This window comes from Papio anubis, chromosome 4, assembly GCF_008728515.1.
Source record: "Papio anubis isolate 15944 chromosome 4, Panubis1.0, whole genome shotgun sequence".
Taxonomy (NCBI): domain Eukaryota; kingdom Metazoa; phylum Chordata; class Mammalia; order Primates; family Cercopithecidae; genus Papio; species Papio anubis.
In genome coordinates this window covers 72,450,458-72,471,759 of record NC_044979.1, presented here as the reverse complement: position 1 = coordinate 72,471,759, position 21,302 = coordinate 72,450,458, and the positions used below count along the sequence as shown (strand labels likewise).

Here is a 21,302-nt window from a genome sequence, read left to right as displayed (position 1 = left end):
CATATCCTTCATAGAACATTCCAACAAGCTAGAATACCCCATATCAAATTTATTTACTTTAAGAGGTCCGACAGAGAAAAACAGAACATCTCAAGGTAGGGCACCTTTACTAATCTTTAAAGGAGCTTTTTCCATTGTCCCATTGTTTGACATTTGTAAGTTTTTTAACACTTGAGTAATGAACCACAGTAAACTTTGTTTCAGATGAAAAGTGTTCTTTCATGTTGTAAAGCGAAAGGATAGATGGAAAAGGATAGCTTAAAGAATGCTACGAAACGGTGCAAATGGCCATTGAATATTCACATGCCCCTTGGACAGTCTTTGTGTACACCCAAAGGCACATATGCATGCCCAGTCTGAAGACCATAGTTCAAAGGGAAATAACTGTTCGACCAAGACTGCAGGGGATAAATGACAGTGTATAGCAGACCTTAGGGACTGCTATCCTCTAAAGAACCCACACTGGAAACCTAGAAAACCTTGACAAAAATTTAAGATGCCCCCACAGGAATTCACCCAGCATTTTAAGTTTTCTATTGATGTCAGCAGCCTGACCCCTGCAGGTATGTACTGATCTTTGCAGACATTTGTAAGAATTAATGGGCTGTTAGGTTAAAAGTTCCCTGGAATTTATTTGTCAGATCATAGATAAGCAGCTCTTGTTTGGATACTTGATAAAATAATATTGAATTAGGAGTTAAAATATTTTCAATAGAACAACATTATAAACACTACCAAAAGCCATATTCATTTTGATTTAATAAGCAACTGCTGCTCACTCTCTATATAAATATTATTGGGTTTAAGTCCTGAGGGTGGAGATGGAAGAGGCAACAGAGATAAAAATGGATCAGGTAGAAACATATTTAACAGCAATTACAAGTTCACTCAATATGTAATCTAGATATACATTAAATAAAACTTAATAAAAAAAATTAACCTGACCAATTTAACCAACATAGACCATAAATCTTTACTATTCAGTCTCTCTTAAAATGTCTATTTCTTCAGGTAAAATATTTAGAAATTGACTTATTGATTCGTCTTCACCTGCTCAGGTAAACATCACTTCACACTCTTCCTTCTGTGCTAAAGTGAACTGATGAGAAAACGTTTTTAGAAGCTTCAGGGAAATGTAAATAATTATCTTTAATCATTAGAGATCATGCTGAACATATAGCAAAGTTTATTTCTGTTTTGAAACAAAACTTGGCAGAAATAAAATTGGCAGCTTTGATTCAGTGCAAAGTATTTTGGAGTTGGTACTCTTTAGACCATTTCAAAATAATTTTTAAATATTTTATTTATTAATATGTTTGTATAGTGGGGTATGTGGTTTTAGTTGTTTGCTGTAAGTTTCCAAACATATTTATTTGGCCCCCTAATAACTAAAGAAACGGGGAAGATACTCTTCAGGATCTTCATTTTGCCTCAGTTTTGTCCATGTGAATTTGAAAAGTAAATTAATAGTCAGTCACTTCTTTTACTATAAAGTAACCTATATTGCAGCCCCAAAAATAGAAAATAGAAAAGTTAGAAGAAGAGTAGAATGTGTGTGACTTTGGCAGAATCTGCTAATCTGTTCCTTGTAAATTTTCACACAAACTGGGTAGATTATTTAATATTAATAACACAAGCCCTGCTAGTTTGATCCATTTTTTCTCCTCTGACTTAACTGAGAAGAGAATTTTTAACTGTCTTAAAGTAGGCTACAAAAATTACCTTTTCTGGAAATCATTGTACATTGTGGCACTTATTTGTTTATGTATGTGTCTCCCCACCTGAAGGTAACTTCCTTGATTGCAAGCATTGATCTTTATTTTTGCAGCCCTAGCCCAGGATTGGACACAAAAATGCAAGCACGGTTACTGCATCAAACTTAGCCACCGTTTTGAAAAACCAAAAGATCTTATCTAAAGTGTGCATTTTAATCAAATCCTGGCAGAATATAGGAAACATATGGCTATTCTTTTAAATTATCCTTTGCCAAATGTGTTTTACAGCAAAACAAAACTAAAACATCTCACAAAATTTTCCTTAATGTGTTATTATACCTAACCATATGAAATCAACACAGAAGTTGAATCTAATACCCCAATTTTACCAATGAGAAGGAGAAGTTGCAGTTGTGTGTGTGTGTGTGTGTGTGTGAAAGCTAAGAGTTTTTGTGCACACGAAATGTATCATGAGAATTAAGTATACCCTAATAATGAAATATGCACAAGCTTGGCCATTGCCAAAGTTTTCAGAGTGCTTACTTTTGGCAACACTTCCCTGGATCTTCTCTTTGTGAACCTGTCAAGATGGTAAATTTCTTAGGAATAGGGACTCTGACAACTTTGGATCTTCTAGCCTACTGCCTGCAATACAATACAAGCTCAATAAATATTTGATAAATCACATTCCAAATCTGCATTCTTTATGATCCCCCAACCCCTCAGTTTTCCTACTGTATGATTTCAGAGAGTGATAGGGTAAAATATGTGTGTAATCCCTTCCTGAGGTGTTGGCATTTTAGTAAGGAAAACAGCTTTAAGCTAAAGAAATGAAACCATATGGCATTTCAGGCATTCTGAAGATGATGGAAGACATTCTGAAAGGCAAGATAGTATTCCTTAGCTCCCTGTTATACCTGGTAATAGGTCTGTGGTGCAAATGATGCCAAGAATAGTTCATGGTGGATTTTCAATTGCTTAAAAGTAGGACATAGGCCATGATTATTGCTTTTCGTTGTTTTCACAGATCAGCTCTGGTCTGCTTTCTATTTCTCATACTGAAGGTCTTCCTCTACCCCCACCACAACAGAAAAACACCTCAAAACTTTGATTATCTATTATAAGGTTGCTCTTTTCTTAAAAAACAAAAATTCTAAAGCAGTTTACATTTGGAAGCACTCTTTGCTCCCTTATCAATGGTTCTTGAACATATTGCCACACAAGATTTCCTATGTTATGTAGATCAGAGGAATTTTCTTAAGTGCCCTTGAAAAATATAATAGGAAATAAATTCACTGCTGAGCATCTATCTTGTATAAAGTTTTAAGGTTGACTTGATTTATTAGATTAAGGAAAAACTGTTCTGTAATTCTGATTCCATTTTAATCAAATTATTATAAGCGCCCTTTGGGGCATTTTGTGGAAAAGATAGATTAAATAGTGTACCCAGTCAAAAAACTGAAGGATCCCTTCCACCTGAAAGTTACATACTGCTCAACAAACTGTATATTTTTATTAAAACATGAACTAGTAGTAAGGGCACTGAATAGTGTTACGACTCACTGAAGCCAAAGTGGATAGTATGGCTTTTACTTACATATCATTCACAGTGGCAATTATCTCTTTTTATGTTAATGAAGAAAATAAAATAGAGCATAACTCTCAAATTTTATCTACTTTTGGCTTCAAGTATTTCTTGTTTAACTTGGGAGTGATGCATTTATATTATTTGAATATAGATTTTTGTCTTGCAATTTGGGAGATCATACTACTTTAAACAAAATTACACTGGTGTGACTTACCTTTAGAAAGCTAGTGAAAAGTTACTTAGCTTATTTGATCTGAGAGTGACTTCCTTAATACCCCATGCTGCTAATTAGGAAACCATCTCAGAATGGCGGTAGGGACTAACCCTAATCAAGAGACCCCATTATTTTGTTTAATGCCTGGTTTACTCCACCCTTGATGGAAAGGTTATAGTTAAGTCAGGGGCTATATGACAATATCTTATTCATGCTGATACTCCCAGAGCTGGCTTAGTTCCTGGCTCATAGCAGGTGTTCCATAAATGTTTGTTCAATGCAACTGAATTACCTTGAATATCTTGGGCACAGGATTCTTAACCAGGGGCCTAAATTAGAAATTCTGGAAAATAGTTTGAAAAAAAAAACAGAGATGAGGTATGGTTATGTGTATTTGTTAAAAAATTATCAAGTGACACTGATAAACCACCTTAGTTATGAAACATTGATCTAAGTGCTAAACTATTTTTGTGAAAAATTCTAATAGCTTGATCACCTGGATATTTCTAATTGTTTTCATGAGGTGTTTATTTCTAAAATGAATAGACTGGTGATTTTCAAAAATTTGTGTGAGCTTTTGAGGCCTTTAGCCTCCAAACAATATCTTACGTCAAACCCAAATATGGTCAATTCTCATTTTTATTCATGAATTTCACCTTTGAAAATTTGTTTTTTCCTATAAATTATTTGTAACCCCCAAATCAATACTAGCAAATTCACTGTCATTCACAGACACTCACAGAGTGTCCAGAAATTGGAGCCACCTGATGTGCAGCTCCCAGCTGAGGTTAAACAAGGCAATGCTCTGTGCCTTCTTGTTTCATTTCTCATACTATAAACAAATGTCCTTTTTGTGATCTATTTATTGCCAAGATTTTTACATTTTTATGAATTTTGTTGGTGATTTTACTGTTTTAAATAGCCCCCCAAGCATAATATTGAAGTGCTGTATGGTGTTCCTAAGTACAAGAAAGCGGTGATGTGACTGACAGAGAATATGTGTGTGTCAGTGAAGTTTTCTTCAGGTAGAAGTTATAGTGCTATTGACAGAGTTCAGTGTGAATGAAGCAACAACATACGTTAAATAAGGTGTCTTTAAACAAAACACATAAAACAAAGTTAGCTATCGTTTGCTGGGTGAAAATGTTGTGACCAGAGGCTTATAGGAACCTAACCATGTGTTTCCCCTAGGAGCAATGGCTCAGTATTTGCTATTTCAGTTTTTGAAGCAACTTTATAGACCATAACTACTGAAAATAACAATAATTAACTGTATATAAAATTTGAAGCCAAAATTGCTCTGGGTGACAAAGGCATAAGACCATCATCTTTGTTCTCTTCCCATCTCCTTCTCCCCACGTGACAGCCTCCAAACCGTATGCTTAATTTCTGGATCCAGAAGGAATAGGACTTTTAAATAAGAATAGTCTTCCAAATGAATCCAGAGTAACAACTGAATTTCATATTTTACTTATATATTTGGGTGTTAGGTAAATATAGCAAGTACTTGCTTAGAAAATACAAAACTAACATTATATTAAATCAAATAATCCCAGTTAGGAAGGTAATCAGGTGGGGGGAAGGGAAGCCAGTGCTTTTCTGAGCCAAATAGAAATTACTTTTAGATTACCTGGTGTTTTTAATTATCTGCGCCACTGTACCACTTTGGTCAGAATCAGAGGTTGATTCTACCTCTGACAATGCCATATCTGCCTTCTCCTGGGCCCAGGGGGCTTTTCCTTATGTTCAATAAACCCTGATAGGAAAGGAAACACAATATAATGTCTGTTAGCTCAGCACAACAGGTTCTGAGTAAATGAATTACTACTCTTATGCATTAAATAAAATGCATGGTTTGGAAAAGGTTGCTACAGTACTGAAAGTCACTTCATGGCTATCTTACTTTTTAAGGAAAAGGCCTAAAATGCAGTCAAATTCAAAATAAGAAGCAACAGAGTATTTGGTAAAATAATAGTAAAGCAAATAACTACTCCCTAATACCTAAGATTTTGAATGCTAAATTCTGTTGTCATTATTGTTGTTGTTATAGTTGTTAAGAGATCAGCACAGCTAAGTACCCTCAGTCAGGCATCCTCAGCTAGGGGCATTTTGCTCCCCAGGGGAGATTGGGCAACATCTGGAGACACTTTTGATTGTCAAGAGTGTGTGGGAGATGCTACTAATATCTAATGGATAGAAATTAGTTATACTGCTAAACTCCCAACAATATACAAGGCAGCCCCCATAACAACAACAAAAAACTACTCCAAAATGCTAATGTACCAAGATGAAAAATCCTATTCCAGGAGTGACTAGTGAATAAAAGTATTCCATTATGCAGTATAAGCAATGGTTATTTCTATACAGACAATATTGATCTGACTCTTCCAAGGGTATAGCTCCTATATCTGCACTGAGTTCTCAGCAAGGATGTCATCCTAATCTCTGTGCCCAGAGAGGGCTTGATCCCAATATGTAAACCAAGACTCCCATATGAAAACAAAAGCATAAACAGCAGCTCAGCATATCTCCTGGGTTTAGACGTGAAATTTATCACCTGACTCTCTCCTCTTTACTGCTAAAGGGACATCATCAACAAATCAGTGAATTTCAGGAGGAGCATTAAAAATATCTGGGTTATTTGCTTCATTGACCATAGAAAAGGGGCCATAAAAGTCATGCATCAAATCCCTAGATAGTGCCTAAGATTATGAGTCTGACTAATTGAAGGAAAATGATCCCATCTGTGTAAGTCCCCAGAATGTAACAAGGAAGAACATTTTGTGGACTAGTTTTCCACTGGCTTATTTGGCTATTTACATGTAATACCAGTGATCTGTGCATTCACTCTGATTTGTGGGTATAGCGGGTGGCACATGTTTACAGATGCTTGGGAAACTGCCTTGCAAGCTGAATGTAGATACTTTGGCTTCTTTTCACATTTACTCTGTGTTCACTGCCAGATCTTTACCTGTGTCTTCCTCTGAGTATCTTCCTTTCTTTCTGACAGGTGAGCTGCAAGATTTTGCATTTTTTCCACCAGTACATGATGGCCTGCAACTATTTCTGGATGCTCTGTGAAGGGATCTATCTTCATACACTCATCGTCATGGCCGTGTTTACTGAGAAGCAACGCTTGCGGTGGTATTATCTCTTGGGCTGGGGTATGTATTTTCTGCAGCTAAGTTTTGAGCCACTTTCACCTCTGTCTGTATGCTTTCAGTCTTCTTCTAGTCTTGGTCTCAGAGAATAGAGTAAAGTCCCAGGTCCTTCAAGGAATGATGGAACACAGGTACTGGCAGGAGTTCAGTCTCCAAAAGACTTGTAGAAGCCCTTTAACAATCTCAATCCAACTGTGCTGAACATGAGGGTCTGCACAGAGAAGGAAGGTATGACTATAAGGGTGACTTCCAAAGGGTGGCTTCAGGGAACAAACCTAGCTAATAATGGACACAAAACATTCCCTTATTGAGAGAAGATCTGATTAGGCCTCCTTCTGCTTTATTCATCACGTTTGTAGAGCAAAGGAGAATTTCACCTTTTGAATTATGTACCTCCCCTATCCTGGCTTCATTTTCCTTCCTCAAGAATATTTCTTCCTGTCAATCCATCAGCAGGATTCCTCCAGTGAAAGCTCAGGAAGCGGAGTCCAGCTGAGAGGCAGATACAACCACATGGGCTTCCAAGTAGAGCCGGTGTGACATCACAGCACATGGCAATGGCTCGAGAAAGCTTAGGGCTGGATTGTTTAAGCTGTGGCTGCTTCTGTACAAACTAAGGGAGGGTGCTGAAGTCCTTCAGGGATGCTCTAGAATTGCTCCCTTTCCCCCAGGGCTGCTGAAAGTCCAGCTCCCCCTGGTGGAAGGGAACTGAACAGAAGCTGAGGCAATGAAAGAATATTAAATGATGCGATAAAAACACCTACTGCCTTATCAAAAAAAAAGTTTCAGCCTTACCTTGAAACTTCTATACCAGAGGAGGAACTCGTGGGCCATCCCTCACTGACTATAGAGCCAAAGGCTTCTCTCACCACATCCATACCACATGATGGGTGACTGTGACTCTGAGAGCAGAGGCTGTGGATGGCCTTCAGCTAAGCTTGCCCTTTAATGCAGCAGGCTGGGGAGTCCCTCCAAATACTGGTAAGAGAGGAGAGATGAAGTGAGGAGGGAGGATAATCCAAGGGATTTTTAAAACATCACCCTTTGTATTTAAAGCCCTGCCCAACAGGCATTGTCACCAACTTTATAGAAATGTGCTTGGGAAGTCATATAAGCAGCCTGGAGTCTTTCCTGCAGTCTGCAAACTGCAGAAAGGAGCTGGTGTTATGCCATACTGGTTTCCATAACACCCTTACATGACAGGAGTACATGGTTTTAACCAAATGCATTCCCCAAGCCCAATGGGATAATCCGATAATGGTGGGTCAGTGGGGCAGATAGGCGGGATGCCTCAAAATTGAATTGATGATGCCACAATTATCTGGTTGCAAGCAACAGGGTAAGATGTTCTAACTTAAGCAAATGCAGAGAAGTTGTCAGAATCTAGTATATCTCATGGAATCCAAGGGCAGAAATACAGCCAGGCAACTAAAAGGGCTGTAGCCTGGGACCGGATAAACCAAGAGCTCTCTCCCTCTGCCTTTTGTCTTTGTTTTTCCTCTGCGTATCTGTTTTTACCCTTCTCTTTCTTTATAGACCATAGACCACAGGGTCTCTGTTCCATCCAGTTCATAGTAAATATATCCTGCCCCATAGTTTCCTGAGTACACATGTTTCTGTTCTAGGCACTCACAGAAACTAAATGCTTATCTTTAAGTTCCAGTTCTTTTTTTTTTTTTTTTTTTTTTTTTTTTTTTTTTTTTTTTTTTTTTTTTTTTTTTTTTTTTGAGACGGAGTCTCGCTCTGTCGCCCAGGCTGGAGTGCAGTGGCCGGATCTCGGCTCACTGCAAGCTCCGCCTCCCGGGTTCACGCCATTCTCCCGCCTCAGCCTCCGGAGTAGCTGGGACTACAGGCGCCCGCCACCACGCCCGGCTAGTTTTTTGTATCTTTTAGTAGAGACGGGGTTTCATCGTGTTAGCCAGGATGGTCTCGATCTCCTGACCTCGTGATCCGCCCGTCTTGGCCTCCCAAAGTGCTGGGATTACAGGCTTGAGCCACCGCGCCCGGCCAAGTTCCAGTTCTGAATAGCAGGACAAGAGAATCTGATTGATCCAACTGTAGGCAGATAGCCTACCCTGGTTCAATAAACTGTGGCCAAGAAAATTGAGGGGGATGTTGTCACATAGTGTGAACATGTCTAGGGATGGTGAACCCTCCAGCAAAGGACTGAGAAAGGGGTCTTTGTGAACTGTACAGGCTGTCTAGGATATTCACCAGATCACCTCATCTGCATGGCTGCTCCCTTACATGGAGCAGCTGTTAAGGAAGCAGCTGCACCCTGTTTCCTTAACCATCCAGTGAGGTTAGAAATCAGGCTATCACTATCCTGCTGGTTCCACATCAGGTAACAAGTTCTCCTGCTCTTTCCTGTCCTAAAACAGGACAAAATTTTCTCAAAATGGCCTTTTACTATTTTTTTTCTCTTTTAGCCCCAGCCTTCCAAAGAGACTAATTTTTCCTTTCCCTGGCCTTCTCATCCATATGTACACCCTCTCAACAATTTCTAGACTTCCAAATCTGGTCATGCCAAGAATAGACTCAATACAATTTAATCACTCCAATGGCAGTTCTGATAATCACAATCATAATAATTTATGCTGATCAAATGCCTTCCAGAGACCTGATAATAACATTCTACCCCAAACACACATACAAACACACACTTTCTACCAGATTTATTTCCTTTGAAATAAAATCTATGGTATATTTCTTTTACCAGTTTTGATTGTTCAAAACATCTATCTGCCACATTCAGAAAATTTTTCATGGGAAAAAAAGGCTGTAAATTTATTATTGTCTGTGACATTCAGCAGAGACAAGGGCACCCTGGAAGGAACAATTTATACTGTTCTTGGAGTATCCTGATTCATTGTGAATTAGTTATAAAACTTTTTGGCATCATCATGGACAGCTCAATGAAGATATCTGCTTAAAACACATAAACAATTCAAAGGAAAAAAGGAACAAGCTGCTCAGCTGTATCAAAAACAAAGGCAATCATAATAAGTAAATTGTTTATGTGATACCTTAAGCTTCTGTAATCAACAACTATTTAAAACTTCATTAGAGTGATTCAAGTAGAATCCCAAAGAACATTACACTTAGTAAGGTAAGCACAGAATGAAAGTTGCTAATCAATGGTTATACAGATTAAGTAATGCAAGATGAGTAGATTTTAGGTTTCTGCTGTACAACATTGTGCCTATAGGTAACAATATTGTACTATGCACTTAAAAATCTGTTTAGAGAGCAGACCTCATGTTAATTGTTCTTGCCACAATAATATAAAAATTTAAATTGAAAAAAGAATTGGAGGGATTTATACTTCTGTAGATAGATTTTTGGAAAGATAGTCAACCAAATAGTTCTAAAATGTAATGTTTTTAGCATGCCAAAGCTAAGACTATCTTTCTACATGCGCACACACACACACACACACCCCAAAATTCCACCAAACTTGTTACCACTGAAAAATCACATTGCCAAATCTGAACTCTGAGAACAAAATTAACATATTTTAAAGCAATGGCTCCTTTCTTAGAACTTTAAGCAAGCATTATCTTTGGATGGGAGGACAATGGGTAAAATTAATACCAATTAATTTCTCAAGAAAAAATAGCTTCACAGAAACTTTATAAAGTTTAATAGAGCAAGAGAATAAATCTCTTCTGGATAATATTTTTATAGTCCTTTGAAAATTTTTTTCACATGAAGACAGTATGATAGGTTCTAAATTTTACAATGCCAGAAAAAAAGCAAAACCTACCTACTTTTAAAAGAGCCTTGAAAGTTAGACTGCAGAAAATTTGGCCCAAAAACGCCCAGTTGTATTATAGCACCTAATTTGTTTGCAGGTGATATAAAGCCCATTCATTTAATTCAGCTGTGAATAATGTTACCAACTCTAGGATTTGAAACCAATCTCAAAGAATTATAAGAGACATTGTAAACATCAGCCACTGGGTGAACAAGTATCTGATGGTGAAATTCTGCCCAACAGAAAATCAAAGAACGGTTCTTTCAGTAGTTACTCCCTTCCAAGTCTACATGGCACCACTTAGTCGTTGATTTCTCTCCAATCAAAGTAACTTCAAAACTGAAGTTTAGCTCTCAGCAAAATCATTTATTTTGCAACCCTCTTCAAACTGTTTCTTCGCCTTGCCTTGCTGGTTTTCCCCTTGTTAAAAATCAAAGGAAGGAAATTTCCCCCATGGATTTCTACATTGAACAAATAGAATTTATTAAATCCCTCTAAAAAATGAACCCTACAGAGACAGGATTATTCTGAATCTCATCATCTTTGGTGGAAAGAATGGGTTGTTATGGATCTTGGGACCTTGAGAAGAATAGAAAGAAAAAAGAAAAAAAAAAAAAAACAGAAAAAGCAAACTACCTAAAAGGAGGCATCATAGCCAGAGGAAGGCAAAGAGCCCCGGATGTTAAAAGGTGTGGGGTCTATACTCCTCTCCAGATGAAGTAGAAAGCACTTTCCTTTCTACAAAATGGTGAGGTGGGATTCAGTTTTCCATATGCCTCTCTTTCTGTCTAATTCTAAAATATGCATCTCAAAATAAATTCAGAGACTTTTGTTTCTGTTTCTGAGCCCAAGTGGGAAAATGGTATGTTAGAACTGCAGCGAATAACACAATCATGTTTTGTGTAAAGAAACTCAAAATTATTTCAGGCCAAACATTAAATCTATGGTCCTATTAAATATATGCTGCCTGGGTTTAAAAGCTGAGGTTGTTCTCAGGTGGAAATTCAATAGTTTGAGACCTCTTTTTGTATATAACTCACGGAAAATAAAAATGCATTGATTTCATTCTTTCCTAAGACACATTTCTTAATCTGATGACAATAACAAAATTTCTTTCTACAGATGTCTCAGTCAAATCAAGCAATATTCTATTGTTGTACATCTGAGTAAAAAGACTTATTTTTTCTTTTTTAATGAGAATTACAACTTTAGGTTATACTTATAGAATACAAATTGATTTAAAAATTATAATCTAGAAGGACGTATTCCAATAACTGTCTCCATTTTCCTGTTTATAAATTTAAAAGTTGTGTTTTTTTGTTTGTTTGTTTGTTTGTTTTACTAGCAATTTGAGTTTGGTCAGGGAGGTACAGTAAGCTGCCTTCATAAAGTTTCTCTAGCCAGAACCTACAGAAAGTAGGGAATGTACTGGCTTCTCTGAAGTATTCATATTAAAAGGAAACAGAATCACCGCATGAGATATAAACAGACAGAAAAACAAAAAAAGCCTAGAAGAAAGAATGTGAACATCAGCTAAGGCTTTAGGAGCAATCAGACTATTGCTTTCATACACAGTCCCAGGTCACATCCCTCTGGGGTGACCCAGCTCCTCTCCCTGAGACAGCCCAGTTCACCTACAATGAAAGACTTTCTGGTCTCAGTTAATAGTCACCATTACAAACATAACAATGGTAATAATAGTCATCGTGTACCTACTGCACTCAGCAATTTGTAAAAGGCTTTTAATTATTTGGATGCTCTTAACCAAACTCTCCGGGAGTACATGATGTTCTAACTGGGAGCATTTTGACTGACTTGACCAAAGACGATTTTTGTGAAAATATCAGGGGAACATCTTGACAGATTCACTCAATTTGCCAGTATTTTTGCAAGTACACTACCATTTTCCATGCAGCTGTACTTAAAGGTTATGACCAAGAAACCAAGTGTAATTTGTACTTTTCACATTTGTAGGGTTTCCGCTGGTGCCAACCACTATCCATGCTATTACCAGGGCTGTGTACTTCAATGACAAGTAGGTATTATGGTAATGTTTAAGTTAATATATTCATAAATAAAATGTATTTGTGTATTAATGTGTCCCCTCGCCCTTTTTCAGCTGCTGGCTGAGTATGGAAACCCATTTGCTTTACATAATCCATGGCCCTGTCATGGCGGCACTTGTGGTGAGAATTAGTTTTTTACTGCAATGTTAGTAGTGTTATCTCTTAGTTGAGATTTCTGTGTATATGGTTCTGTGTATCATGTTTTATAACTTCAAAATGAAGCTAATTTGATGGCATTCTATAGTAAAAAAAAAAGCAATTTGATTTTAGAATCTTCAAAAAATGCCTTTTACTTACACGTGGAGGGGTTATCGTGAGCTCATTTTCATTACAGACTCACACTATAACAGCAATGTAGCTCATATTTTAAGACTTTTATAACTAAACTCCCTAGGTAAAGGTGAGAGGCCAAGGGGCTGCAAGAAGTTTGCTCGTGTTATGAACATCTAGGATCTTTGAAAACTTTGACTTTCCAGAGCTCTAAAAGTCTTTGGTTCTGTGAACTTAAGGTCCAGAAATTCAAATATTCAACACAAGCTCAATTAGTGAGATAGTAATAAATAGTGGACTCCAGCCAAATGTCAGATTCTTCCTGAGGATGCTACGGTTCTTACTTACCTAGGATTCAGTAGACTTGGCCTCATGTCTTAGCTCTATCATCTACCAGCTCTGAAAATTTAGATAAATCAATTAACCTAAAAATGTCCCCTGATTTTTTTAAGGAAAAAGTTAGATTAAATAGTCTTTCAGGTACTTTTGGAAGATAATCTCTAACTCTAGGTCATTAAAACTTAGTACTGCTCCATATCTTTATCTGTTAAAAATAACAAAAGTAATAATAGCTACTCATAAATTCATGGTTATAAAATATCTCCTAATAAAATAACAAATGAAGTAAAATCTTTAGCAATTATTCTTATATTTAAAATTCTAAAACACACATTTCTTGCCTTAATTATCTAGAAATTTTTAAGGAAATGCAGATTCCAGGATCCAAATTTAAAATGTGTATCTGAGATAATTATATGCATACTTCACTGTGAATGACTATAAATTAACAGAAATTGATATGTTTGGAATTCCTAATTTCATGACTAAAGGAAATGCACATTAGTGCATTTCAAAACTAAAAAAAAAAAAGATTCATCAATTAATTATCATTTTGAAAGAGCTGTCCATGCAAATATGGTCACTTGATTTATGACAGCAACACTTTTGAGCAGAGGGAGGAGATGGTCAATTAGATATACATACAGAAAAAATTTCAAACATGTATTTAGCAATTGCATATGTGTGGGGAAAAAAGTAATTCTGATTCCTTCCACAACCAGGCACAAAAAAAATGTGTTTTCAGTTAACTGTAGGTTTAAATGTGAAAGACCAAACAATAGAGGCCCCCCAAAAAAGACACATTAGGTGACTATCTTCATGAGCTTCAGATACAGAAAGATTTCTAAAGCAGGATAAAAAAAGCACTTAAGGAAGAGATTGATAAATCAGCTACATTAAAATGAAGACAACATTTAAAGACTGAAAAGACAAACCTTAGAGTCCAAGAAGGTATCTGCAGTGTTCCAAATAAAGACTAATAAATGTATGAAAAAGTGTTCAGCTCATGTATCATCAGGAAAATGCAGATTAAAACAAGAATGAGATAATACTACCCTCCACCACCCCCGCCATGGAAAGGCTCATATTAAAAAGAGTGTTCATACCAAGTGTTGGCAAGGATGATTAGCAACTGTTTTATATACTGCTGGAGGGAACATAAAATTAAACCACTTCTCCAGAGCCCTAGAAATGCTGAGCAAATTGTGCTACCTCCCGGGTAGACTCTCTAGTTCTACATAGGTAACATTTGTTGCTCACACTGGATAAACAAAAACTGAGGACAGTGCACATTCTTAAGTGATACTTTTCTGTATGATTTGCTCATAACACCATATATTTGCAGGTCAATTTCTTCTTTTTGCTCAACATTGTCCGGGTGCTTGTGACCAAAATGAGGGAAACCCATGAGGCGGAATCCCACATGTACCTGAAGGCTGTGAAGGCCACCATGATCCTTGTGCCCCTGCTGGGAATCCAGTTTGTCGTCTTTCCCTGGAGACCTTCCAACAAGATACTTGGGAAGATATATGATTACGTGATGCACTCTCTGATTCATTTCCAGGTAAGGAAGCCAAAGATGTATTTATGCAACTACTGTGTTTATTCAGCTAGCTGATTTTAACTCTAAAGCCCATGATCTTTTATTATTATTTATTTATTTATTTATTTATTTATTTATTTATTATTTGTAGACAGAGTCTCACTCTGTCCGCCAGGCTGGAGTGCAGTGGCACGCTCTCAGTTCACTGCAACCTCCATCTCCCGGGCTCAAGCAATTCTCCTGCCTCAGCCTCCTGAGTAGCTGGGATTACAGGTGTGTGCCACCATGCCCGGCTAATTTTTGTATTTTTAATAGATGGGGTTTCACCATGTTGGCCAGGCTGGTATCGAACTCCTGACCTCAGGTAATCTGCCCGCCTCGGCCTCCCAAAGTGCTGGGATTACAGATGTGAGCCACTGCACACGCCTGACAAACCCATGATCTTAAATGTCATAACATTTAAGCCTCCAATTCAATAAGCCCAGACAAAATTCTTAAGGACATCAGTTTTTTTGAGGCTCTTTCTTCCTGTTTCTTTCTGTACCTGCTTTCCTGTCATTCCCAGGGCCCTCAGCTGGTCCCATCCAGGCATGTTCTCCCTGGTCATAGATACAGAAATTGTCAGATTTTCCTTTATAAATAAATGCTGGCTCTAGGGTAATGAGGAATTTGCACAAAGCTGTCCATGCCTCCTGCTCTATCACTCTCCACTTGTCAGGCAAATGTCAGGAATCCATTCATGACGGTTCAGTGCTATAAAGGGAAGTTGTATCCAGGCCTCTCCTCATGTAGGAGAGAATGCATCGGACTCTCAGGGGCTGTCCTGGGCTGTCCCATGTCTGCCACACTGGATAGTAGAATGGCTGCCCTAGTTCCATTCACTTTTCCCCAGATCTAAAGCCCCACTGCAAGCATACTGCTGTATTTGGATAGCAAGATAGGATGTGGGAGTCCTCGGCAGGAGTAATTCTATCACAGGCTCTTAGGCAGAGTTTTGCTGTCTCTATTACAAATTTCAAAATAGTTTTATTTTCTATATTAGTTTAATGTGAGGAGGAGGTCAAAATGAATAGGACTAGAAAGAAAGTTTAGGGATTGTTTGAATAGTTCAAGCTGTGCTTTTGGCCATAGTCAAACCTTGGGCACAAGAAATCTTCAAGCAGTGACCAGGTCTCAGGCTGTTTCTTAGTCCATGTCCTTATCTGAGAGGTGAACTTGGCAGTGGGTATGGTACTGCACTAGTTCACCGTGACAACACAGGACACAGACCCACAGCCATCCACTGTGACACTTGTCCTTGTAAAAGATCCCTCTACTAAATTCTACAAGGTCTCCATTTTTAAATTTTCTAAGCGTAGTGTTTTTTTCAAATTCACCATAATCAGCATATGCTGCTATAAATCTCCATGTTAAAGGGAGCAAAATATTAATTAGATTTACTAGAGCTGTCCTTTTAGCCAAACAATGGAATCCTAACAAGAAAAAATATATTTCTAATGGAATATTCTTATAGTGCAGCACTGACTATGAATGGTAGATAATTCTTTTTCTTGCTTTTTTTCCTTCATCGAGCCTTCTCCGGCAGTCTATCATATTGTTTACTAAACAACAAAATGAGCACAAAAATAACTTGAACTGTATTTTTCCTTCCCTTTTTAGGGCTTCTTTGTTGCGACCATCTACTGCTTCTGCAACAATGAGGTAAGCAGGCATTTCTTATAATACTATCACTTATTTATGTAAAGGCAGCATTTTTTCCAAAGGGCCTCCGTGCACATTTCATTTCATCTCACTTCTACAGTTGACCTCATAGGGTTTTGTGATTAGCAACATTATGTTTTTTCCACTACTCCAAGCTCAATCTTTTCTATGGATGTGTAGTACAATGGTAAATATGATTCAGACAGCCAGCTAATTTCCTCGGGTTGCATCTTGAACAGATCAGCACCCTTAGCAGCAATAGTGAAAGCTATTCTGGATGCCATTAGAAAGAGAAGTCATATGCCTATTCCCTTTGGAAGACCCAAGCCCTAATTAGGGCAGACAATCTCCATTCGGTTTGTACTAGTTCCTACCTTCTTTTCCAGTTGCTTGGTGCTAGCGCCCTACTACTTATTCAGAGTTTGTAAATCACCCTGAAGTTAAGATTCAAAAAGATTTCTCAAATAATCTACAATGCGAATATTTAGATCAGTGAAATCTAGAGAGCCATATGGCTGATCCATTCTGTTCTCAGGGTGTTTTTAGCCAGAGTTACCCTTTCTTCCAACCAAATCTTTCCTGGGACCCAAATCTATAAAACATAAAAGTGGAACTTCTATAGCTCCAGACGTCCTTCCAAAGAACTTCCAGGGTTTTAGGGAACATGATTCAAAATCTTTCTCATTTTTCAGGGAAGAAATCTAAACTCCAGAAAGATCATGTGATTTACCCAATGTCACAAATGCAGTTATGGTTATAACCCAGACTGGAACACAGATTTCCTGATTTTCAATTAAATTGACTAAGTCCCAATTAACTTACCTATATCTATAATTCCTTCCTGGAGCTATGTTAGTATACTTTTTCTAGAACCACACAACTTTTAATGCCCAAGCATATTCGAACATTTTAAATCAATTCCTATTAAGAATAATTCCATACAAGGCAAATCACATTTTGCCAAGACATCAATATATTACTTTCCTATTAGTAATTAGAAATGTTTCTAACCATTGTCAGTTGATAATTTTTCCCTATTCCTTTTTCTAAGTTAAATAATATTTAGTGAGCACCTACAATATTTTGCTATTCTGTGACCTGTTCATACCTGTTTCCAACCCCAACATGACAAAGTTTACATTGTTCCTATTCATTTTAATTATTACATTTTATTCCTTCCTTTCTTCATCAATTCATCTACCAACTCATTCCTTCATTCAACAAAAATACATTGTGCATTTACTATTGCTAGGGGCTAGACTAAGGGCCTAGAATATAAACGAAAAGACATCCTTCCATTGCCAGCTGTTAGAGTGGCAATATTTTTAGAATTTTAATATTTTTTAGAATGATAAAAGCTAATAAATGAGTAGGGCATAAGTCACCCCATGTTTATATCAATTTCTGTAAATGTATATCCATGCCTTTTGGGTTGTTTCAGGTTGCATGCAAAATAAACTTTTTCATCTAAAATAATATCAAAATAGAGCTGATATAAGAAATCAAGCTCTGTGGGGCATACCTGGAAAAACACAAGAGGATTGCATGCATTTGTAAAAATTCCACAATATTTATTGCGTCTTAGCTATGATACTGTCATTGAAAGTGTCGGACATAGAAAGAAAACCCAGGGGTACCCTAGCAATTGAATGTCTCGAGTTCATTTGAGTGTACGCTATCTCTGATTTTGAAGTAAAGAAACCATTTCCATTTTCATTAAGATCCCGTTACTGGGGGAAGGTACAAGTGTGACATTTCTAATAATGTAGAAATTGTGTACTGTGCCAAATGTAATATCACAGGCCCATGGATTTTAGGCATCTGAGTCTCAGCTGTGAATGCGTCACCTTACAACATTGAACACAGATAGGGCACTCACACATGCGGGAAGTTATTTCCAGCTGCATCTAAGATAGGGCTGTGATGGGACGATGCCTGACTGAATACTGAGTTTTAGCAGAAATCTAGGGGGCTAACTCAATGTGATAATGAGATCACATCACATTGTGTTATGTTCAATTTAATGTTGATTATGATTGGTATGTTATCAATGAAATGATTATTTCATTTTTGAATTTTGATTCATGATTGGTATGTTATCAGTGAAATGATCATTATGAAAATGAATCATATAGAGAGTCAGTGGGTAGACTAGAAGCAGGAAAGGAATGTGAAGAATTAAAGTAACAGGAATCGGGAGATGACCATAGAGCATGCATATGTATCAAGCATTTCCTACAATGACTCTTCCAAGTGAGTAGACATTGATTATCCAAACATATCAGTAAATTATTAGGTATCTAAAAGACCTGAAAAAGATGATTGCAGCTATAAAAAATGCACAATTTGTTTCCAAGAAGTAGCTTAGAAATGAAAGTTCTAACAACACACTGGATTTTCTCCCTTTTCTTGTGTCTTGCTATTCTCTGTACATCGTGGATAAAATAGTTTATAGATGAAAGTAGCATGATCAGAAACATCTCCATTTAACTGTCACAAATTGGAGTGTGCAAAAGCTAAAATTTTGTTTGTTTCCTGTAGCTTATCCCGCTTTCAAGAGACTATTCCACCAGCTTCTAGTGGTTTACAGCAGTCTCTTTGTAGAAAATATTCAGTAAATTCAAAAAGCCTTTGTCCAAAAGAGCAACTGGCTGCCAAGTTATAATGCCAGCACCCACTGATGAAGTTCACGCTGGTTCCCCTTACTACTAAGCACTCAAGAGGTCTTTTCACTCTGTGGCCTCCTTGATGAAGCCACAGCCCTATTCTGATTCACGAGTTCTTTCCACCAAGCTACCTGAGGAGCCTGGAACTCCAGCTCCTTTCTTCACACCATATAGAGCCTGTGAATCTATCTTCCTTACATGCCATAGCCATTGCTGCTCTGCTGTTGGACATAGTGCCAGGGGCAAATGTGGAGTTTCTTTTCAGGGCTAGCTATTTTCAAGACTCTGCTTTCAAATCGAAAAGAAAAACTTGATACAATGGAGTGTTCCTAAGAAAGCAAATTATCTCTTGCTTGATTTCTTCTCCCCATTTTCCCAGGTACTCCCACCATGAAGGAGAAATGTAAGGCCATTTGTGCAACTGTCTTTCTCTCCTCTTCCTCTCAGGCCTCTTAGGGCTGTGCACTCACCACTTCCCCTTCCTGTCTGTGAGGGTCTCTACCTATATCATATTCTACATGTTTTCTACCCTGTAGCTTTTAGTAAAATACTATCTGCAGACCAGTAAGATTTTCACAAGATATGCAAAGAGAAGTTTTTTTCTGTTTAGATATTCTCCACTCAATAAAGCCTGATTTTCAATACAATGTCTTTCTAGAGATATAAGAAAGTCAGCTTTGAGACTCACAGTCTCAAAGCTAAGCAATAATTTTCTTTGGTCTAGACCAGTATTCTCAAACTTGGGTGTACATCAGAATCACCTGGAAGATTTGTGAAACCAGAGATTGCTTGACCCTAGCAGCAGAGTTTCCTATTCAGTAGGTCTGGGGTGGGGTTTGAGAACCTGCATTTCTAACCAAGTTCCCAGGTGATACTGATGTTGCTGACCCAGAGACTACACTTTAAGAACCACGATTCTAGACACAATCATACTTGTGTTTCAAGCAGTGGATGACCTTGACTTAATGAATTGGGGAGATGTGGGAAATTTTATTTAAGAAAATTAAGAAATACAAAGGTTAAATGTTTTCAAAAAGTCTACCCTTATTATAAATGATACTTATGTATTGCTATCTTTTAGAACAAGGAATCTTCCCCAAACATAGGAAAAGAGATAATGAATGGGAATCAAAAAGCCCTGATCATGTACTTAATTATAGATTAATTATAGATAAATTAATAATTTAATTATAGAGCATATAGATTTTGTAAGATAAAATCAGAGACCAGTAGAGATATTGCCACTATGGCCTCCAAAAGGCTGAAAAGAATGTTGGCAACAACTTTGTAAATAATATTCACAAGTATCCCTTAGCATCTAATTAATAGGACTTAATAGGAATCTGGCTTTCAGAAGTCATATAAAACCATCTAGGCCAGGCGTGGTGGCTCACGCCTGTAAGCCCAGCACTTTGGGAGGCCGAGGTGGGTAGATCACAAGGTCAAGAGATTGAGACCATCCTGGCTAACATGGTGAAACGCCATCTCTACTAAAAAAAAAAAAAATTATCTGGGCGTGGTGGCAGGCGCCTGTAGTCCCAGCTACTTGGGAGGCTGAGGCAGGAGAATCGCTTGAATCCGGGATGCGGAGCTTGCAGTGAGCTGAGCTTGCGCCACTGCACTCCAGCCTGGGAGACAGAGCAAGACTCCATCTCAAAAAAAAAAAAAAAAAACACCAAACAAACAAACAAACAAAAGGTGTGCAATTACTTTTTAACTTCCAGGGAATTTAAAGTTGTTTTTTTTTTTTTAATTTTTTTAAATCATGATTTCTAAATCATGATTTCTAAATCTTAAGCTCAGATTGCAGCAGGTCTGTTAGATTGTGGTGACAGTGTGAAGGAGTAGGCATTACAATCTTTGCATTCATTGGATCAAAACTCCTAGGTTAAACCTCACCTTCCATTCTGCAGTACGTAACTATAGTAGGTGTTTATAATGAACTCGGGGAAAGAAAGGTGAAAGACAAAAACGTTCAAATCCAACCGTGAAGACTCTAACCTTATTTTGTTTTGTACAAATGTAGGAACTGAGACCTAAACATACCAACTTTGCAAAGCTTATTAATAGAGCCAGATGTAATAGTTATGCCTTCAAACTGTAAGACCAGGGCTCTACTTCTTTAAGTTGGCAATACATAAATGGATATAATTAGGAAAAAATGTAAAAAGTGTGTTGCTTTTTTAGTGAGTGATGAATTTATATAATTCAAATCTTTTTGTTGTTGTTACATTTATCCCATTTACAACTAATAACATTTCTTTTATTTTCAGGAGCAACAA

The 21,302-nt window shown here is 37.4% G+C and overlaps 1 protein-coding gene across 1 annotated transcript in view; it reads left to right on the top strand.

Moving 5' to 3' along the window:
- The window catches only part of CALCR (calcitonin receptor), a 65,312-nt gene that overhangs the window by 37,010 nt on the left and 7,000 nt on the right, over positions 1-21,302 (top strand). Inside the window, exons 7-11 of the mRNA XM_021936034.2 lie at positions 6,528-6,681; positions 12,410-12,470; positions 12,555-12,621; positions 14,456-14,674; positions 16,313-16,354. Coding sequence (XP_021791726.1) covers positions 6,528-6,681; positions 12,410-12,470; positions 12,555-12,621; positions 14,456-14,674; positions 16,313-16,354 — 543 coding nt within the window. The remainder of the gene's footprint in view (positions 1-6,527; positions 6,682-12,409; positions 12,471-12,554; positions 12,622-14,455; positions 14,675-16,312; positions 16,355-21,302) is intronic.